The sequence below is a fragment of the Phoenix dactylifera genome, unplaced genomic scaffold (assembly GCF_009389715.1).
Source record: "Phoenix dactylifera cultivar Barhee BC4 unplaced genomic scaffold, palm_55x_up_171113_PBpolish2nd_filt_p 001526F, whole genome shotgun sequence".
Classification (NCBI taxonomy): domain Eukaryota; kingdom Viridiplantae; phylum Streptophyta; class Magnoliopsida; order Arecales; family Arecaceae; genus Phoenix; species Phoenix dactylifera.
In genome coordinates, this window is record NW_024068835.1 from 75360 (window position 1) to 92918 (window position 17559).

The window sequence follows — 17559 nt, forward strand, 5'->3', positions numbered from 1 at the left end:
TTGGACACTTGTACGGTTTAATCCTTCGATCATCAGATAGCGGTAAAGATCTACCCGCTCAAAGGTAAAATAGAATCCTTACAATTCTTTATTATAGAATTAAATTAATCAAGTTTTAATTTTAATCTCTTTTTTTTAATTCATAATTTTCTGAGTTTGTGAACTCAGAATTTTTTTGAATTCTACCCTTCCTGGAATGTTCATGTGATGAACAACCCCGCACGTGTGTTTCCACTGCAATCGTCGCAACGCGTGCGAGAGTAACCCGACGGGATCAACGCTCCAAAGCAATACAAGATCTAAATTACAGCCTTTTATGGCATATATGATACAGCAAGTTACACAGACTACAGATATGTACCACTTGACAGCAGCAGCCATTTTAACTAGGAGAGAAAACAGGTATTATAACTAGTTAACCGCACACAGCAGGCAGCTGCTGACACACTGCATTATGCATGATTGCAGCTATCTGATGATTGATTCCTTTTAATGGGAACACCTGAGGCTTTGCATCTTCAGACAAGTCATTGCCATCGTGGTGTTTCTTGCCTGTCACAACCAAAACGATATTGTTTTAAGGGAAGCATTTTCCTAGAATGTTAAGGATCAATCTCATGGTATAACAGAATTAGGCTTACACTATTCTCTTGACTGAATATATTCAGTACGCTAGTAGGAACAAACAATACTTAGCATATACAGTAAGTCTGTATTTACTATTAAGAATAAACTGAAGAATAGGTAATATTTGGCATATCAAAATCCACCGTATGGAGTACATCAACTTCTCTTTTTTTATGCTTCTCTGAATTGTGGGTGATGGCCATGATATATACCCTTGGTTAGATAACTAATATAAAAATAAGTTATATCTGATTGGAAGGTTAAAGGGATGAAAGGAAGAAACAATTTCTGATCAATAAATCATGCTGGGATTCTGTGGAGACGGTCAGTAACAAGCCGGCTCTGCTTTAGCTCTGAGCTGAATGGTGGAAAAGGAGATATTGCATTTAGAAAATGTGCACGAACTACTGCACCCAAAATCCTATCTGAATCAATTTTGTGGACTGGGTGACCCATGGTGGTCAAGATTTTCCTCCTAAATGAGCTATTGCCCAAGTATGTCCCTAGCACGCCGTATTTTTAAAACAAATTTGGACATCATATCTGACTGGGAAGTTGGATTTGCTGCAGCATAGCGAAACAAACATTTCCAGTTCCTTTCCCAGTCTTGATTTCATTTGGTCACTGAAGAAAAACAAACTAGCTTATTCAAAGTAACAAGTAGTTTTTATACACATGCAAGAAAACATCCCAAGTTTGCCATACCTTCTTCACTTCAGGAACTGATTTACAGTCTGGAGGTTTCTCAACAGCCAGTTTGGTTTTGTATGGTATCAAGTTGTGACCAGGTGCATGCTGTGAGACTCCGGTTCTAGAATTTGTCACGTCTGACACAGACCTGTTGGTAGGAGGCCCAGATTCAACATTAGACCCTGGACTCTCCTGTTCCCTCAGAATCTCTCTGTCATCAACACTACTGATATCATTCTGTTCAATCTCTTCTATGCTTCTACTTAATGACGACAAGGATTCTCTGTCCAGGTCTTGCATCACAGCATGGTTAAAGTTTTTCTCTGGCTTAATTTTTTCCATGCTTCTTCTCAGCGAGTCTATATTTGATGTTGTGGATCCTGGATACAGCGGTCTAGTTTGAAGAGCTTGACTGCACTTCGTATCCTGCTTGAAGTTTAGTTCATTTTCAGTTTCTGTAGAAGGGGCATCAATAGTTTCTGCTGCCCCATCTCTAAGACTTCCATGCTGCAGAGCTGTTTCATCATCTTCTCCAGTTTGGCTAGAATTACTACCATCACCACCATAATCCAATGTGAGCTCAGTTTGCTGGTTCTGTTCCAAGGCCTTTAAAGCTCGAAGCCTTCTGTAGTATTCTTCAAAGTATGCTTTCTTTTCGGCAACTAAGCCACTAAACTTGTCCAGTTCCTCCTGGCGTCTGTCGTGAGTAAACACTGACCTTTTCTCCCATGACAATGACTCAGCTGCAAATCTTCCAAAGGATATAGAACCATGATCAAGCATTTGCGAGACCGAAGCTTCCTGCAAACCACATTAACAATATTAATACTCTACATAAATGAAAGAAAACAATATATTTAAATAATTACAGCACCCCAATTATCTTTCATTGGCTTCTTTGTATCACATGCTATATTCTCTGCTAACTTTGTATCAAACTTAATATAATATCCATATAAATCAACAGAAAATGTAAGAAACAAAAAGGGGAAAATTAATATACCAACACAGCTGAAAGGTAATGTATCATGAGTTCAGAATTCAATATAGGAGAAGAATAACAAAGTAGGTCACATCAGGAAATACAGAGAAATGAAACTCAGGTACTTAATAAAGCTCAAGCACCCATTTAGCCACCCAATAACAACAGAATAGGAAAATTATATTCATTATAGACCTTTTGCATAGCAATCTAACTTAATAAGCAGATGTAAGGAGTTTATATCATCCCAACTGTATATACTTCAAAAACAGCAATGAAACTGCAAGGAGAGGAAAACAAGCAAAATAGAACCAATAAGACCACAGCAGAGAATAAAAGAACTCGTACCATTCTGTTGCAAATATAGTGTAGAATTTGATACAATATATTACATGTAAGATCATATATTAAAAAATCTGAAATGCAAAATGAAACTAGCAATAGATAAATATCGTATCATTGTAGTTAGCATTTATGTAACCTGAATAATGTCATTAAAAAAGGGTTAAAGAGCAAAAAATAGATGGTTTGATACATGTAAGAATGAATTGCTGTTAGTTTAGCACTCTAAAGGAGCATTAAAGATTTTTTTAGACAAATAATTATGATGGTGAACAACCCAAAGAGATTAGAAAAAAATTACTTGAGAATCATCTCGATCAGATAACTCCTCCTGTGACCATCCATAATAAGTCTGACCAACACTGGTCGCCATTTCATGTCAACCAGTTACTTTACAATTATTACACAATATTATGGAGGCAAAAGCAGTCAGTTGATGGTGCCTCCCATTCTACAAAAGTATAAGCAAGGGCAGATACCTACATTAGGAAAAAGAACGACAGTTTTAGTCCTTAACCTTGATAGCGTAAAAGTCAAAACACTGAGAATCATATTCTAGTTTAGATTGTCACGGTAACAATGTCAAAATATGGGATAACGATGATAGAGGAAATGTAATAACATGAGATAAAGTTGCGAGTAAAGTAGGAAAAATAACGAATCTCCTGAAATTTGAGTATGTAAAAGGGAAGAGTACAGCAAAATCTTGTCACAGTGATTTGTAAAGTACTTGCAAACTTTGCTAGATTTTTAAAAATACTCTATTCATCAAGAAAATTATAAATATATTTTCAATGACCATTGTGCTAATAGCATGGGGTTGAAAACTTCTTGACCACAAGCAGATGAGAGTGTAATCAATTTAGGTTTACATAAAATTCAACTTCTTTAATTGCATTTAAGAAAGTCTTCATCCAAAACAAGAAAACAATATCTGAAATAGGCTGGGTCAAAAGCAAGGTAGTGTTCCAACTTTAATCCAAGAAAAATTAATGTTTTTTCCATAGGTTTGACTTTGGGGCAAAATTTTATATCACATTTATAATTGTCTTGTAAAAATTGGTTGAAATCCTTTACATGATAAAAAAAGAATTAACAACAGTAAAATTATGATGCTCTGATAGGCATAGGAAATTGATGGGAAAAATGAAAAATCAAATAACTTAATACAGACTAAATAAAAAGCCATGGAGCAAATTTTTCTTCCAAGCCTCAAGGAGAACAGTAAAGGAATGATTTAAATTCCTTGGGGACCTTTTCAGATGCGACATACTTAACAAAAGACTGCTGTAATCATTAAACAATCCAAATAAATTAAGTTTTGTAAACGAGCTAAGATAGTAAATTAAAGTTAGTCCAACACTCACGGCAGTCATAGTTAAAACATAAGCTGAAAACATATCATATCTACTTTTACGAGGTCAGAACATTCTTGGACAAGCTAAACAATTGAGAAAAAAAAAATCCTGGCTTCTGAATATTGCCACCTATTCTTCAATCTTCAAAACCCAAATTCAGATCTTTTTGTTTTTCACAACTCAAGCAGATGTTTAACTAGTGCCAAATTTCGACTCTCAATAAATAGAAACTAAAATCAGGAAAAAAAATTTATCAAAGCAGCTCTTCCATGATATTATAAAATCCAAACTCCAACGTTAGATAAGTGACTCTAAATACCTGGCATGAGACGCGCGCGCGCTGGAGAGAGAGAAATAACAAAGCAAATAAGAAATAAAGAATTCAGCTAAATAATAATTAAAAAAAAAAGACAATGAAAAATTTAAAGAGATCAAGATAAAGGTTCCATCTTTGATGGGCAATCAAGATAGAGATTCCAAAACCAAATCTTTGGCAGAAAATCGAATCCAATAGAAAGAAAAACATAAAATCTAGCTCCCGAACCTTGGCTAGGGGCAACAAATCATCCATTTTGGGATCAAAAACAAACCCAGAAAGAAAAAATCCCCTTCGAAAAGGCATAAAAGTAATACTATGACAAATTGTTGGCAAATAAATCAAAATATACTTACATATTTCAAGAAATACTGCGATCGGAAAACAAAGATGTAAATGTCAGAAAAACACCAGAGCATCCCAAATTAAATGAGAGCAGAAATAAAAATGAAAAAACAAATTAAATTAATTAGCCAATCGCAACAATTAGGAGAAAAGTTATCCAATGGTGAAGCAGGCATTTCAGCTAACTTAATAACAAGAGACATAAAAGAATTGCAGAAAAAAATAGCACAATAAGATTCACACAAACTGGAAGTTCATGTAAAAAAGCCCATCTATTTATGGTCGGGATTTTGTGAAGGAGAAAATGTAAATATGCGACACATTCTAGTATTGAGCAAACAACTCCTGATTTCTGACAAGCAAAACACGAACTTTGAGAATGTCGGTTCTCGAAGTCAAAATCGTACCTTTATTGATACCATCTTTATCTCGAAACTATCATCAGCCTCCAAATCATATGAATTCTTCAGGAACAGCAGAAAAAACACATCAGAAGAAATTTAATTACAGTTTTGTAATTAAAGATGCCTTAAAAAAATATAATCTTCAAAAAACAAGAAATTAGAAGGCAAAATGGGAAAAGGAAAAAGAGGCTCAAATTCGCCACTTCCAGATGTTCCCCGCCAATTGCTAGAGAAGCTGACACGCAAAGAAGAAAAGAGCAATTTTACAAGTCACCCATCATCTCATCAATATACATACATACACACAAAAAAGAGGAGAAGATCCCCGCTCCTCTCCTCGGGTGATGACCTCTCCAACTTACAATGAATGCAGATTGGTTGTCAGCAGTGTAGTAGACCTTCCAAAAATGCCTCGCCTATTGCCAGAGAAGGTGGCATGCAAAGAAGAGAACAAATTTAGAAGTCAACCCTTGTTGCATCAATATTCCTGCAAAAATGCATCCATACAAACAAAAAAGCAAGGAATGCTGTACCGGCCGGTTCAGCCCGTACCGAACCGATACTGGCTCCGAACGGTCTGGTTCGGTGTTAAAAACCCGTACCGGCCCGAACCGGCTAACCGTATCGGCCTGTACCGGTTCCAAATTTTTTTGGAGCTTTTGGATACGTGAACCAAGAGGGTTCCCTCCCAACCCGCAAGCTACCAATGCTTTCAAATCAAGATCTGGCCAGAACAGGTCAGCAACACATGGATAATTTAATCTAGTATACCAGTCCAAAAATTGGTGTCCAAGACTATTGATGCTTGTTGAACGTCAATAATAGACCAAAAAGCTAATTTGATTCAAGAAATCACAGCCTAAAGCAATAAAAGTAATACTATGACAAATTGTTGGCAAATAAATCAAAATATACTTATATACTTCAAGAAATAATGCGATCAGAAAATTTTTCGACCTGAGCACGCTGTTCCACCAATCAGATATGCTTGCTAAAGAGACATCAATGGTTAGGATTTATCGAGGACAGCTTCCACAGAAAATCACGAATCAAGCCCCTATAAGATATGATGACTAGGAGCTGTAATATTTCATTTAAAGGCTATCAAAGAAAGGAGTAAAGATGTCATCATCACCCAAAAGGTTCGGACTTTAGCTGCTGCATAGGGTCAGCAATAGCTCAGAAGATAAATAGATAAGTAAGACAACAGCAGACACGAATATACTTGAACAGTTTTTATGAGTTTGGTAAAATTCTAGGATGATGCAGTTTGAAGGTCCGAGCCACAAAAACTGATGAAGTAGATTTACCATGAATAAAGCGGAATGCAAAGTGTATAATCAACATAAAAGTTGTGGTTAAAAAGGGATAGCTGGCAAAGAGAGTGGCTATCCATAATTACCTAAACTACAAAGGCCGGCGGACAATAGAAACTCAAGCAAGTACATTATCATCTGAACGCAATACAAGTGTACTATTTATGTAAATAAATTAAACAAACTTAGTCTCAAACTAGGTGGAATCAAGAAACTTCATCTCATCTAAAGGGAACCAGAAAGAGTATGGCCGTCAAACCACGTACAGGTCAAGGAATTATCTGTGTTCAATAGAAATCATTAGGTCTAGCATGGAAGGTGCAAGAAGACAACGTTTTTTATTAAAAAAAGAAAAAAATATTAAAAAATGTTAGAAAAAAGAAAAAGAAAAGAAAAGAATGGCTTCCAATAATAAAGAACACAAAGCTATATCCACTACAGGCCAGACACAAGTCAATTCTTGTATAAAAATAAATGGAGCCTTTTTGGAAGCCAAAAAAGGAATCATGTTTAGCCTACGAGAAGTGAGTCCTAAGAAACCAAAACAGACAATTTACCTAGAATACACAATATTTGGCTTTGTAACGAGCCAACCTCAGTTCGAAAAATAAATCACCGAGTCAACCAGATATGCTAATTGTTGGTCCATTTGAACTTTAGAAGATAAGACTACATCCTAAAAAATAATAATCATAAAACAATCATTCACAACTTAATAGAATATAATCATCCCGACATATCACAAGCCTTACCTTTATGATACATAATACATTCAAGAAAACAAAAAAAGGCATCCCCAAGGTTTCTGCCACTTAGCATCTGAGGTGTTTCGAATACATGATGCACAGGTCAAATGGAGCAACCTTACCATTGCACCAAGCCCCGCCCGCACGTAATACATTAACAAACATGCTCAGGCATGAAATCATGAAAATTAAAGAGAAAGAGAGGTTGAAAAAGAAATGGTAAAGTATCCAGAACAACATGCAGAAATGTTTTCCAAGCCAATGGAAAGTCATGCAGATCAATGTAACCAACAAGGTTAACAAAAAATGATTAAATGATTGAAGGATTGGAATTACCACACAGTATGTCACAAGGATATAACCATAACTGATGGCCAGCAGACAAAACAAAGAGAAATTCTTCTGGTTCTGAACTTGATCTAATATAAAAAGGCATAGGAGCTATACAGGGATTAGTCTAATAGTTCGGTTCTGAGATTATGCAAATGCATTTTCAGAAGATCATGTCATTATCTCATGGGAACTGCATATGATACTATTTGAAAGTGTACTAAGAGAACCAACCACATTTGTCAAATAAAATATTAAGCAACATACACAGCACATAAAAATGGGAGCAAAAGTAGAGCTGCCACTGTCATGATTTATAGAAAACAAGGATGTAAATGTTAGAAAAACACCACAGCTTCCCAAATTAAATGAGAGCAGAAATAAAAATGAAAAAACATATTAACTTAATTAGCCAATCGCAACAAATGGGAGAAAAAGTTATCCAATGGTGAAGCAGGCATTTCAGATAACTTTATAACAAGAGACGTAAAAGAATTGCAGAAAAAAAAAAGCACAATAAGATTCACACATAAACTGGTAGTTCATGTAAAAGAGCCCATGTATTTATGGTCGGGATTTTGGGAAGGAGAAAATGTAAAAATGTGACACATTTGAGTATTGAGCAAACAACTCCTGATTTTTGACAAGCAAAATACAAACTTTGAGAATTTGGGTTCTCGAAGTCAAAATCGTACCTTTATCGATACCATCTTTATCTTGAAACTATCATGAGCCTCCAAATCCTATGAATTCTTCAGGAACAACCGAAAAAACACATCAAAAGAAATTTAATTACAGTTATGTAATTAAAGAAGTCTTACAAAAATATAATCTTCAAAAAACAAGAAATTGAAAGGCAAAAAAGGAAAAGGAAGAAGAGGCTCAAATTCACCACTTCCAGAAGTTCCTCGCCTATTGCTAGAGAAGCTGACACGCAAAGAAGAGAAGAAGAGTAATTTCACAACTTGCCCATCATCTCATTAATATACATGCACACAAAAAAGAGGAGAAGATCCCCGCGCCTCTTCTCCGATGGTGATGACCTCTCCAACTTACAATGAATGCAGCTCAGGTGCCAGCAATGTAGCAGACCTTCCACATATGTCTCGCCTATTGCTAGAGAAGATGGCATGCAAAGAAGAGAAGAACAATTTTTAGAAGTCACCCTTGTTGCATGAATATTCATACAAAAATAAATCCGTACACAAAAAAGCGAAGAAGAAAAGGAGAAGGAACAATGCTTGAAAGGTAACTGAGAAATCACTATAGATGCTCACCTCCTCTCTCAAGTAGAAAGCTAGGAGAAAGGAGAGGTGGAAGGCTGAGCCTTGTTTACCAACATATAAGAACCAGCTCTTTGAGAAGGCGATTATCCATCACATTGTATGCCCGCCCATGCTCCTAATTCTTGGAACCATTATAAGTACCATTTTGAACCTTATGTCTTACATGAAAAGTTAACATAATCTGCGGCATTAGATAAACAGGTCTACTGCAATAAATAAATAAGGTTTACTGCAAATCCGAATATGACTCAGAGGGTACCCTCTCAACTCACAACCTACCAATGCTTTCAAATCAAGATCTGGTCAGAACAGGTCAGCAACAAATGGATAATTTAATCTAGTATACTAGTCTAAAAATTGGTGTCCAGCACTATTGATGCTTGTTCAACGTCAATAACAGACCAAAAAGTTAATCTGATTCAAGAAATCACAGCCTTAAGCAATAAAAGTAATACTCTGATAAATTGTTGGCAAATAAATCAAAATATACTTACAAACTTCAAGAAATACTGCAATCGAACAGTTTTTCGACTTGAGCATGCTGTTCCACCAATCAAATATGCTTGCTAAAGAGACATCAATGGTTAGGATTTATCGAAGACAATTTCCACAGAAAATCACGAATCTAGCCCCTATAAGATGAGATGACCATGAGTTGTAATAGTTTATTTGAAGGCTATCACCGGAATGAGTAAGGATGCTGTCATCATTGCCCAAAAGGTTCGGACTTTTGCTGCAGCATAGGGATCCAACCATGGAATGCCGTACCGGTCCAGTCCTAGACCGGTACCGGAACGGATAAAAAACCGGTATTTTCCGATTTTTTATCCGAACCGGCCGGTACGGATGCGTACCGGCCGGTTCGGAGCCCGTACCGGCCGGTACCGGCCTCGAACCGGTGCGAACTGGCCGGTTCGCACCGGTACGATTTTTTTTTTTTAGAACCACAGCGCCGCGCGCTGTGGTTTTTGAAACTACCGCATACCGGCCGGTACGGTACCGGTACCGGCCGGTACGTACCGGACCGGACCGTCCAACAATAGCTCAGAAGATAAATAGATAATTAAGACAACAACAGAGACAAGAATAAACTTGAACAATTTTTATGAGCTTGGTAAAGTTCTAGGATGATGCAGTTTTGAAGGACCGAGCCACAAAAACTGATGAAGTAGATTTACCATGAATAAAGCGGAATGCAGAGTGTATAATCAACATAAAATTTGTGGTTAAATCTCTCAGAAATTCAAGAAACCCTTAAAAAGGAATATTGAAAACAATAATCCCAGCAACCGGAAAGCAAAGAAGGGGAAGATGGAGAAGGAGACTCAGATTCACCAATTGATCTGCAACTAATAAATCAAAACGGCTGCAAACGGTTGCCTACAGAACAACAGCAGCAGACCATCCAAGATTGCCTCACCATCAAGAGAATAGTTGCTTTCCTCTTAAAATGTAGCAAAACCCTCATCCAAGAATCATCACAGCCTCTTTGCATGGACCGAGCCACAAAAACTGATGAAGTAGATTTACCATGAATAAAGCAGAATGCAGAGTGTATAATCAACATAAAATTTGTGGTTAAAAGGAATAGTTGGCAAAGAGAGTGGCTATCCATAATTACCTAAACTACAAAGGCTGACGGACAATAGAAACTCAAGCAAGTACATTATCATGTGCAACTTAGACAAAAGGCATTATCTTAACCAAGTTCAAAACTTTTGAAGATATACTGAAGAAAAGGGAGAGAGGGATAGAGAGACTTTTACCAAGATCTCCCCACTTCCTACGCTCTCCACCAAAATCTACTTTAAATCTCTCAGAAATTCAAGAAACCCTTAAAAAGGAATATTGAAAAAAATATCCCAGCAACTGGAAAGCAAAGAAGGGGAAGATGGAGAAGGAGACTCAGATTCACCAATTGATCTGCAACTAATAAATCAAAACGGCTGCAAACGGTTGCCTGCAGAACAACAGCAGCAGACCATCCAAGATTGCCTCACCATCAAGAGAATAGTTGCTTTCCTCTCAAAATGTAGCAAAACCCTCATCCAAGAATCATCACAGCCTCTTTGCATGGAACCCAAAAGCAATGCCGCTCTCCCAGTTTGCGAAACAAAGAAGAAGAAGAAAAGCAAAAGAGAAGAAACATAAACAAACAAAGAGAACAAGATAACAAGAAGCACACCATCGCGGCCATTATCCACCCGGGAGACCAACAACAAGTTGAAGGAGAAGAAAGAGAAGACCAACAAATCTTGAGTAAGAGAACTAGAAGCCGACCTGGGGAAAAGATCCCACAGTGTCTCTTTTTCTCCTCCCCCCATCGAACGATCGTTGCTGCTCGGCTGTCTGCGGAGCAGCAGACCTTCCAGAGCTGCTCACTCAATCGCTGCTAAAGAGCCGCGGCCAGATCTGCACCCTCTTGTCTATGATATCTGCTATCTGGTGGGGGAGGTGGACTCCTTCTGAGCCACGCATGTCTTTCGTGAGGCGAACAGTGCAGCAGACTGAGTCGCCTCATTCGTAGCACACCACTCTGGAGCCGTCCTATGGAGGGGTTTCGAGCGAGTGCCGGTGGCACTAGAGCGTGTTTTGCTTTTTGATTATTCTGGGCGTTTTCACGGTTTGCAGTGAGATGCCGGTACACCAAAAAAAAAAGAGAACATAATCTCAAGCACCAAACTATTACATCCACCATGAAAGGCTTGATCAAATCATTCAAAGTTGACAGTAAGAGACAACAAAAGCAGAGAAATTACTATAACAGATCCATGAAAACACTAAAGTTATATGTCACAGTCACAAAGGCAAAAAATAGCATACAAAACCACACAAATAGATGTTGGGGCATTCCACAGACGTGGTGCATGCAACAACAAATAAAAGCAGGTGGACAACCAATTGAATCACCAAGGCTAACAGAGCAAAAAAAGTTTGCTCAAAATTTGATGACCATCATTCATGTCATCAAATGGAGCAAGCAATGGCAGCGAACTGAGACAACAACCAGCACAAATCTATGTACAACAACCAAGCAAAATGAGAGATATAGAAGCAATAAAATAATCCAAACTCTTTATATGAACCAGAGAAATAGTCTTAGCATCTGACGAGATAAGCCTCCAAAGAAATTCTATATAGCAACCTTTTAAGCTCAATGGTTTAGGATTTTCCATGGATTTCGTTTGATTCTGGCTATTCACATTTCTTTATTTCAGTCGGTTTTTCTAGAGAATTACATTGCATACCAAAGAATTGAGGTATGATTAATTTCGAGGACGAAATTTATTTAAGAGGGAAAGAATGTAATGTCCAGGCCCGATACTAACTAGGCCCAATACTTTTGAAGCCCAGTTTAAGGGTATTTGGGCCAGGTCATTAATGGGGCCGTATTGGGCCCATGGATGGCAACCCTCACCTCAAGCCTAAGGACTGAAGTGACGGGCCCCAGCTGGCCAGTAGGGGGGAAGGCCAGCTGTTGGGCCCTCATCCATGCATAATGGGAGTCTTCCACCTCTCACCCTGGTTGAAAGGACAAGCCCAGCTGGCCTGAGGGAAAGGGCAGCTGTAGGCTTCCGAAGCAAGGAGGAAGGAGAGGGTGCCACCTCTCCAATAAGCAGAGTTTATTTAAACTCCCAGTTTCTTAGCTTAGGAGTTACTATACCCTCTTATTCCTTAGCCCTCTGGAGTACTATACCATAGAAGCCGAACCCTAGAGCCGAAGGTTGAAGGAGCTGAACCTCTGAAGCCCTAGGAGAGGAAGGAGGGATTTCTTGAAGGGTGTACTGCTCGGCTACAACCAACCCGGAGCAAAGTATGACCTGATTTACTAAAATAGGTTTAAACAAAATAAAAAGGGGGGAAGTTCCTCTGTGGAATGTTTCTTCCCTCTGTTTCATGTTTCAACAGTAAAATAGAGGGAGGAAGACTCTGGCACAGAGATGGAAGAAGAAATAACCTGTACTACCTTATATGATACACTGCAAATATTTTAAAAATATGACAGTTTGACTAGTCTGACTACCCTGTTACCCATGTATGAGGCTTCGTGCTATTGTGGACGGTAGTCGGCAATAGCACGGCCGTGTCACGGATCGTGTCCGGGGCGTGACATATGTCACCTTAGTTGTGGTTATGATAAAAATTTAAAAGGGAACAGAAATACTTTGAACACAACTGCAATTAATATAACTTATGATGTGAATGCTTTAAGGCCTGCAGCATCACGAGAAGATTGAACTTAGGTGAGATCAAATGAATAATGCTTATCGAACATTGAATTAAAACAACAAAATCCAATTAACATAGCCCAAAAAAAAAAATTTGTTAGTCCGAAAATTAACTATTTATCAAAGATGGATAAATTGACGGGGAGTGCAATCAACTAGCAGACCATTTCATCCACAGTTTAGACCAACAGGGACCTACAGACAGCATCTACCAAAAAAGGGTTGATCATATCATTCAAAGTTGACAGCAAGAGGTAACAAACGCAAAGAAATTACCATAATCCAACCATGAAAATACTAGTTATGTGTGTCTCAGTCATAGCGGCAAAAACAGCATACAAAACCACATAATGCCAACATTAAATAGATGCTCGGGCATTCCACAAACGTGGTGCGTGCAACAACATATTAAAGCAGGTGGACAACCAATTGCATCACCAAGACTACCGGACCCAAAAAAAAGTTTGCTCAAAATTTGATGACCATCAATTACGTATCATCAAACAGAGCAAGCAATGGCAGCCAACCGAAACAACAACCAGCATAAATTTATGTACAACCACCAAGCAGGACGAGAGATATAGAAGCAATAAAATAATCCAAACTCTTTCTATGAAGAACTAGAGAACTAGTCCTAGCATTTAACGAAATAAGCATCCGAAGAAATCCTATATAGCAACCTTTTAAGCTCAATGGTTTAGAATTTCCCGTGGATTTAGAACGTCAGAGATCATTTCACATGCCAGAACAATATAGAACATAACCTCCAGAACCAAATTAGACGGAGTCCCACCAACAACCAAGAATACCAAATGTAGATTGAACAAACACCGATCAAAATATTATCTCACTATCATTCAAGTCCAGAGAGAACTTAAAGCAAAGTTAACAAAATAAAATATCTGAACCAAGTTCAAAACTTTTGAAGATATACTGAAGAAAAGGGAGAGAGGGAGAGAGACTTTGACCAAGATCTCCCCATTTCCTACACTCTCCACCTAAATCTACATTAAAATCTCTCAAAAACACAACCGTAAAAAAGAATATTGAAAACAAAAATCCCAGCAATTTGAAAGCAGAGAAGGGGAAGATGGAGGGGGGCTCAGATTCACCGATTGATCTGCAACTAATAAATCAAAAATGGCTGCAAACAGTTGCCTGCAAGATTGCCTTGCCGTCAAGAGAATAACTGCTTTCCTCTCAATTGTAGCGAAACCCTCGTGCAAGAATCATCACAGCCGCCATGTAAAGAACCCAAAAGCAGCGCCGCTCTCCCAATTTGGGAAACAAAGAAGAATAAGAAAAGCAAAAGAGAAGGCACATAAACAAAGAAAGAGAAAAAGATAACCAGAAGCACAACATTGTGACCATTATCCACCCGGGAGACCAAGAACAAGTAGAAGGAGAAGAAGAAATAGAATACCAGCAAATCTTGAGAAAGAGAACTAGAAGCCGACCTAGGGAAAAGATCCCACAATGTCTTCATCTTCAGCTCCGTTTCGAGATCCGAAATAACTCCGTCCAAAACCTCCCCGTGAAGCGAGCATCGCGATCAGAAACGATACTCCGCGGTATCCCCCAATATTTTACCACATATGTGAAGAATAACTGTGCCACGTCCTCCGCATGGCAAGTAGTAGGTGCTGGAATGAAGGCCCGTACTTCAAAAATGATCCACCACTACCATGATAGAACTGTTCTCATCCATTGGAGGTAGCCCGATGATGAAGTCCATGGAGACACTCTCCCACGGATGCTCTGGTATATGTAATGGTTCCAACAACCTCGCAGGTCCTCGATGTTCAACCTTGTCTTGTTGGCATAGCAAACAAGTGAGAACATACTCCTCGATGTCATCCCGCATCTTCGGCCAATAATAGTTATGTTCTATGAGAGCTTGGTCCCGCCCACATAGAATCATGGTGTTCTCGCAGCACCTCGCGCCTTAGCCCTCCGCCTGAAGGCACATAGACACGTCGCCCTCGTGTCAAATATGCCCTCCTTCGGTTCAGAAACGGCGCGCCTTGCCGTCCATGATGAGTTTACCCATGGAAGTGGCCCACGGATCCTTCTCCATCTCGGCCTTGACCCTCTCTATTGGGTTACTTGCTGGTCCGAAAAAGGAAGAAACCGTAGCCAACTGTACCTTCCTACTCAAGGCATCAGGGACTGAATAGTTCGGCCCGGCTTGTACTCGATGTCGAAATCAAATTCAGCGAGAAATTGCTGGCCATCTCGACTGCTTAGAGGTGAGCTTTGGCTGGGTCTGAAAGTAGCTTGTGGCCATGTTATCCGTGCGCACCAGAAACTTAGATCCAGCGAGGTAATGGTGCCAGGTTCAAAGGCAGTGCACAATCGCTATCGAAAAATAAAATCACCGAGTCAACCAGATATGCTAATTGTTTGGTCCATTTGAACTTTAGAAGATAAGACTACATCCTAAAAAAATAATAATCATAAAACAATCATTCACAACTTAATAGAATATAATCATCCCGACATATCACAAGCCTTACCTTTATGATACATAATACATTCAAGAAAACAAAAAAAGGCATCCCCAAGGTTTCTGCCACTTAGCATCTGAGGTGTTTCGAATACATGATGCACAGGTCAAATGGAGCAACCTTACCATTGCACAAGCCACGCCCGCACGTAATACATTAACAACATGCTCAGGCATGAAATCATGAAAATTAAAGAGAAAGAGAGGTTGAAAAAAGAAATGGTAAAGTATCCAGAACAACATGCAGAAATGTTTTCCAAGCCAATGGAAAGTCATGCAGATCAATGTAACCAACAAGGTTAACAAAAATGATTAAATGATTGAAGGATTGGAATTAACCACACAGTATGTCACAAGGAATAACCATAACTGATGGCAGCAGAACAAAACAAAGAGAATCTTCTGGTTCTGAACTTGATGTAATATAAAAAGGCATAGGAGCTATACAGGGATTAGTCTAATAGTTCGGTTCTGAGATTATGCAAATGCATTTTCAGAAGATCATGTCATTATCTCATGGGAACTGCATATGATACTATTTGAAAGTGTACTAAGAGAACCAACCACATTTGTCAAATAAAATATTAAGCAACATACACAGCACATAAAAATGGGAGCAAAAGTAGAGGTGTCACTGTCATGATTTATAGAAAACAAGGATGTAAATGTTAGAAAAACACCACAGCTTCCCAAATTAAATGAGAGCAGAAATAAAAATGAAAAAACATATTAACTTAATTAGCCAATCACAACAAATGGGAGAAAAAGTTATCCAATGGTGAAGCAGGCATTTCAGATAACTTTATAACAAGAGACGTAAAAGAATTGCAGAAAAAAAAAAGAACAATAAGATTCACACATAAACTGGTAGTTCATGTAAAAGAGCCCATGTATTTATGGTCGGGATTTTGTCAAGGAGAAAATGTAAAAATCTGACACATTCGAGTATTGAGCAAACAACTCCTGATTTTTGACAAGCAAAATAGAAACTTTGAGAATTTGGGTTCTCGAAGTCAAAATCGTACCTTTATCGATACCATCTTTATCTTGAAACTATCATCAGCCTCCAAATCCAATGAATTCTTCAGGAACAACCGAAAAATTACATCAAAAAATTTAATTACAGTTATGTAATTAAAAAAGTGCTACAAAAATATAATCTTCAAAAAACAAAAAATTGAAAGGCAAAAAGGTAAAAGGAAGAAGAGGCTCAAATTCACCACTTCCAGAAGTTCCTCACCTATTGCTAGAGAAGTTGACACGCAAAGAAGAGGAGTAATTTCACAACTTGCCCATCATCTCATTAATATACATGCACGCAAAAAAGAGGAGAAGATCCCTGCACCTCTTCTCCTCTGGTGATGACCTCTCCAACTTACAATGAATGCAGATCGGGTGCCAGCAATGTAGTAGACCTTCCATATATGTCTCGCCTATTGCTAGAGAAGATGGCATGCAAAGAAGAGAAGAACAATTTTAGAAGTCACCCCTTGTTGCATGAATATTCATACATAAATACATCCATACACAATAAAGCGAAGAAGAAAAGGAGAAGGAACAATGCTTGAAGGGTAACTGAGAAATCACTATAGATGCTCACCTCCTCTCTCAAGTAGAAAGCTAGGAGAAAGAAGAGGTGGAAGGTTGAGCCTTGTTTACCAACATAAAAGAACCAGCTCTTTGAGAAGGCGATTATCCGTCACATTGTATGCCTGCCCATGCTCCTAATTCTTGGAACCATTATAAATACCATTTTGAACCTTATGTCTTACATGACAAGTTCACATAATCTCCAGCATTAGATAAACAGGTCTACTGCAACAAATAAATAAGGTTTACTGCAAATCCGAATATTACCCAAGAGGGTTCCCTCCCAACTCACAACCTACCAATGCTTTCAAATCAAGATCTGGTCAGAACAGGTCAGCAACAAATGGATAATTTAATCTAGTATACCAGTCTAAAATTGGTGTCCAGCACTATTGATGCTTGTTGAACATCAGTAACAGACCAAAAAGTTAATCTGATTCAAGAAATCACAGCCTTAAGCAATAAAAGTAATACTGTGACAAATTGTTGGCA

At 38.3% G+C, this 17559-nt stretch overlaps 1 protein-coding gene across 8 annotated transcripts; it reads right to left on the reverse strand.

The window, feature by feature from the left end:
* Window positions 1-274: 274 nt before the first annotated feature.
* On the reverse strand, window positions 275-17553 carry LOC120108745. Of its 8 annotated transcripts, XM_039122453.1 has the most exons (8): window positions 8734-9554; window positions 8513-8572; window positions 8349-8383; window positions 8152-8208; window positions 5427-5480; window positions 5068-5124; window positions 1333-2118; window positions 275-552 (listed from the first exon to the last, which is right to left on the reverse strand). In XM_039122453.1, exons 4-8 carry the CDS (start codon window positions 8164-8166, stop codon window positions 490-492), a joined length of 975 nt encoding a protein of 324 aa, XP_038978381.1. In that variant the 5' UTR covers window positions 8167-8208; window positions 8349-8383; window positions 8513-8572; window positions 8734-9554; the 3' UTR covers window positions 275-489. The 8 variants fall into 8 exon arrangements, with proteins under 8 accessions (XP_038978381.1, XP_038978382.1, XP_038978375.1 ...); XM_039122454.1 differs by lacking the exons at window positions 8152-8208; window positions 8349-8383; window positions 8513-8572; window positions 8734-9554 and adding exons at window positions 16503-16559; window positions 16718-16916; window positions 17078-17553; XM_039122447.1 differs by having other exon boundaries at window positions 8152-8199; window positions 8513-9557.
* Between the last annotated feature and the right edge of the window lie 6 nt (window positions 17554-17559).

What these genes read in the sequence shown, in the direction of transcription:
- LOC120108745 (XM_039122447.1), bottom strand. Translation starts at nt 8,642, where the DNA reads ATGAATATTCATGCAACAAGGGTGACTTCTAAAAATTGTTCTTCTCTT. An exon ending in GCACCTGAGCTGCATTCATT is followed by an intron (nt 8,384 to 8,512) that starts GTAAGTTGGAGA and finishes TTTGCGTGTCAG; the next exon opens with CTTCTCTAGCAATAGGCGAG. An exon ending in TAAAGATGGTATCAATAAAG is followed by an intron (nt 2,119 to 5,067) that starts GTACGATTTTGA and finishes TGTGGTTTGCAG; the next exon opens with GAAGCTTCGGTCTCGCAAAT.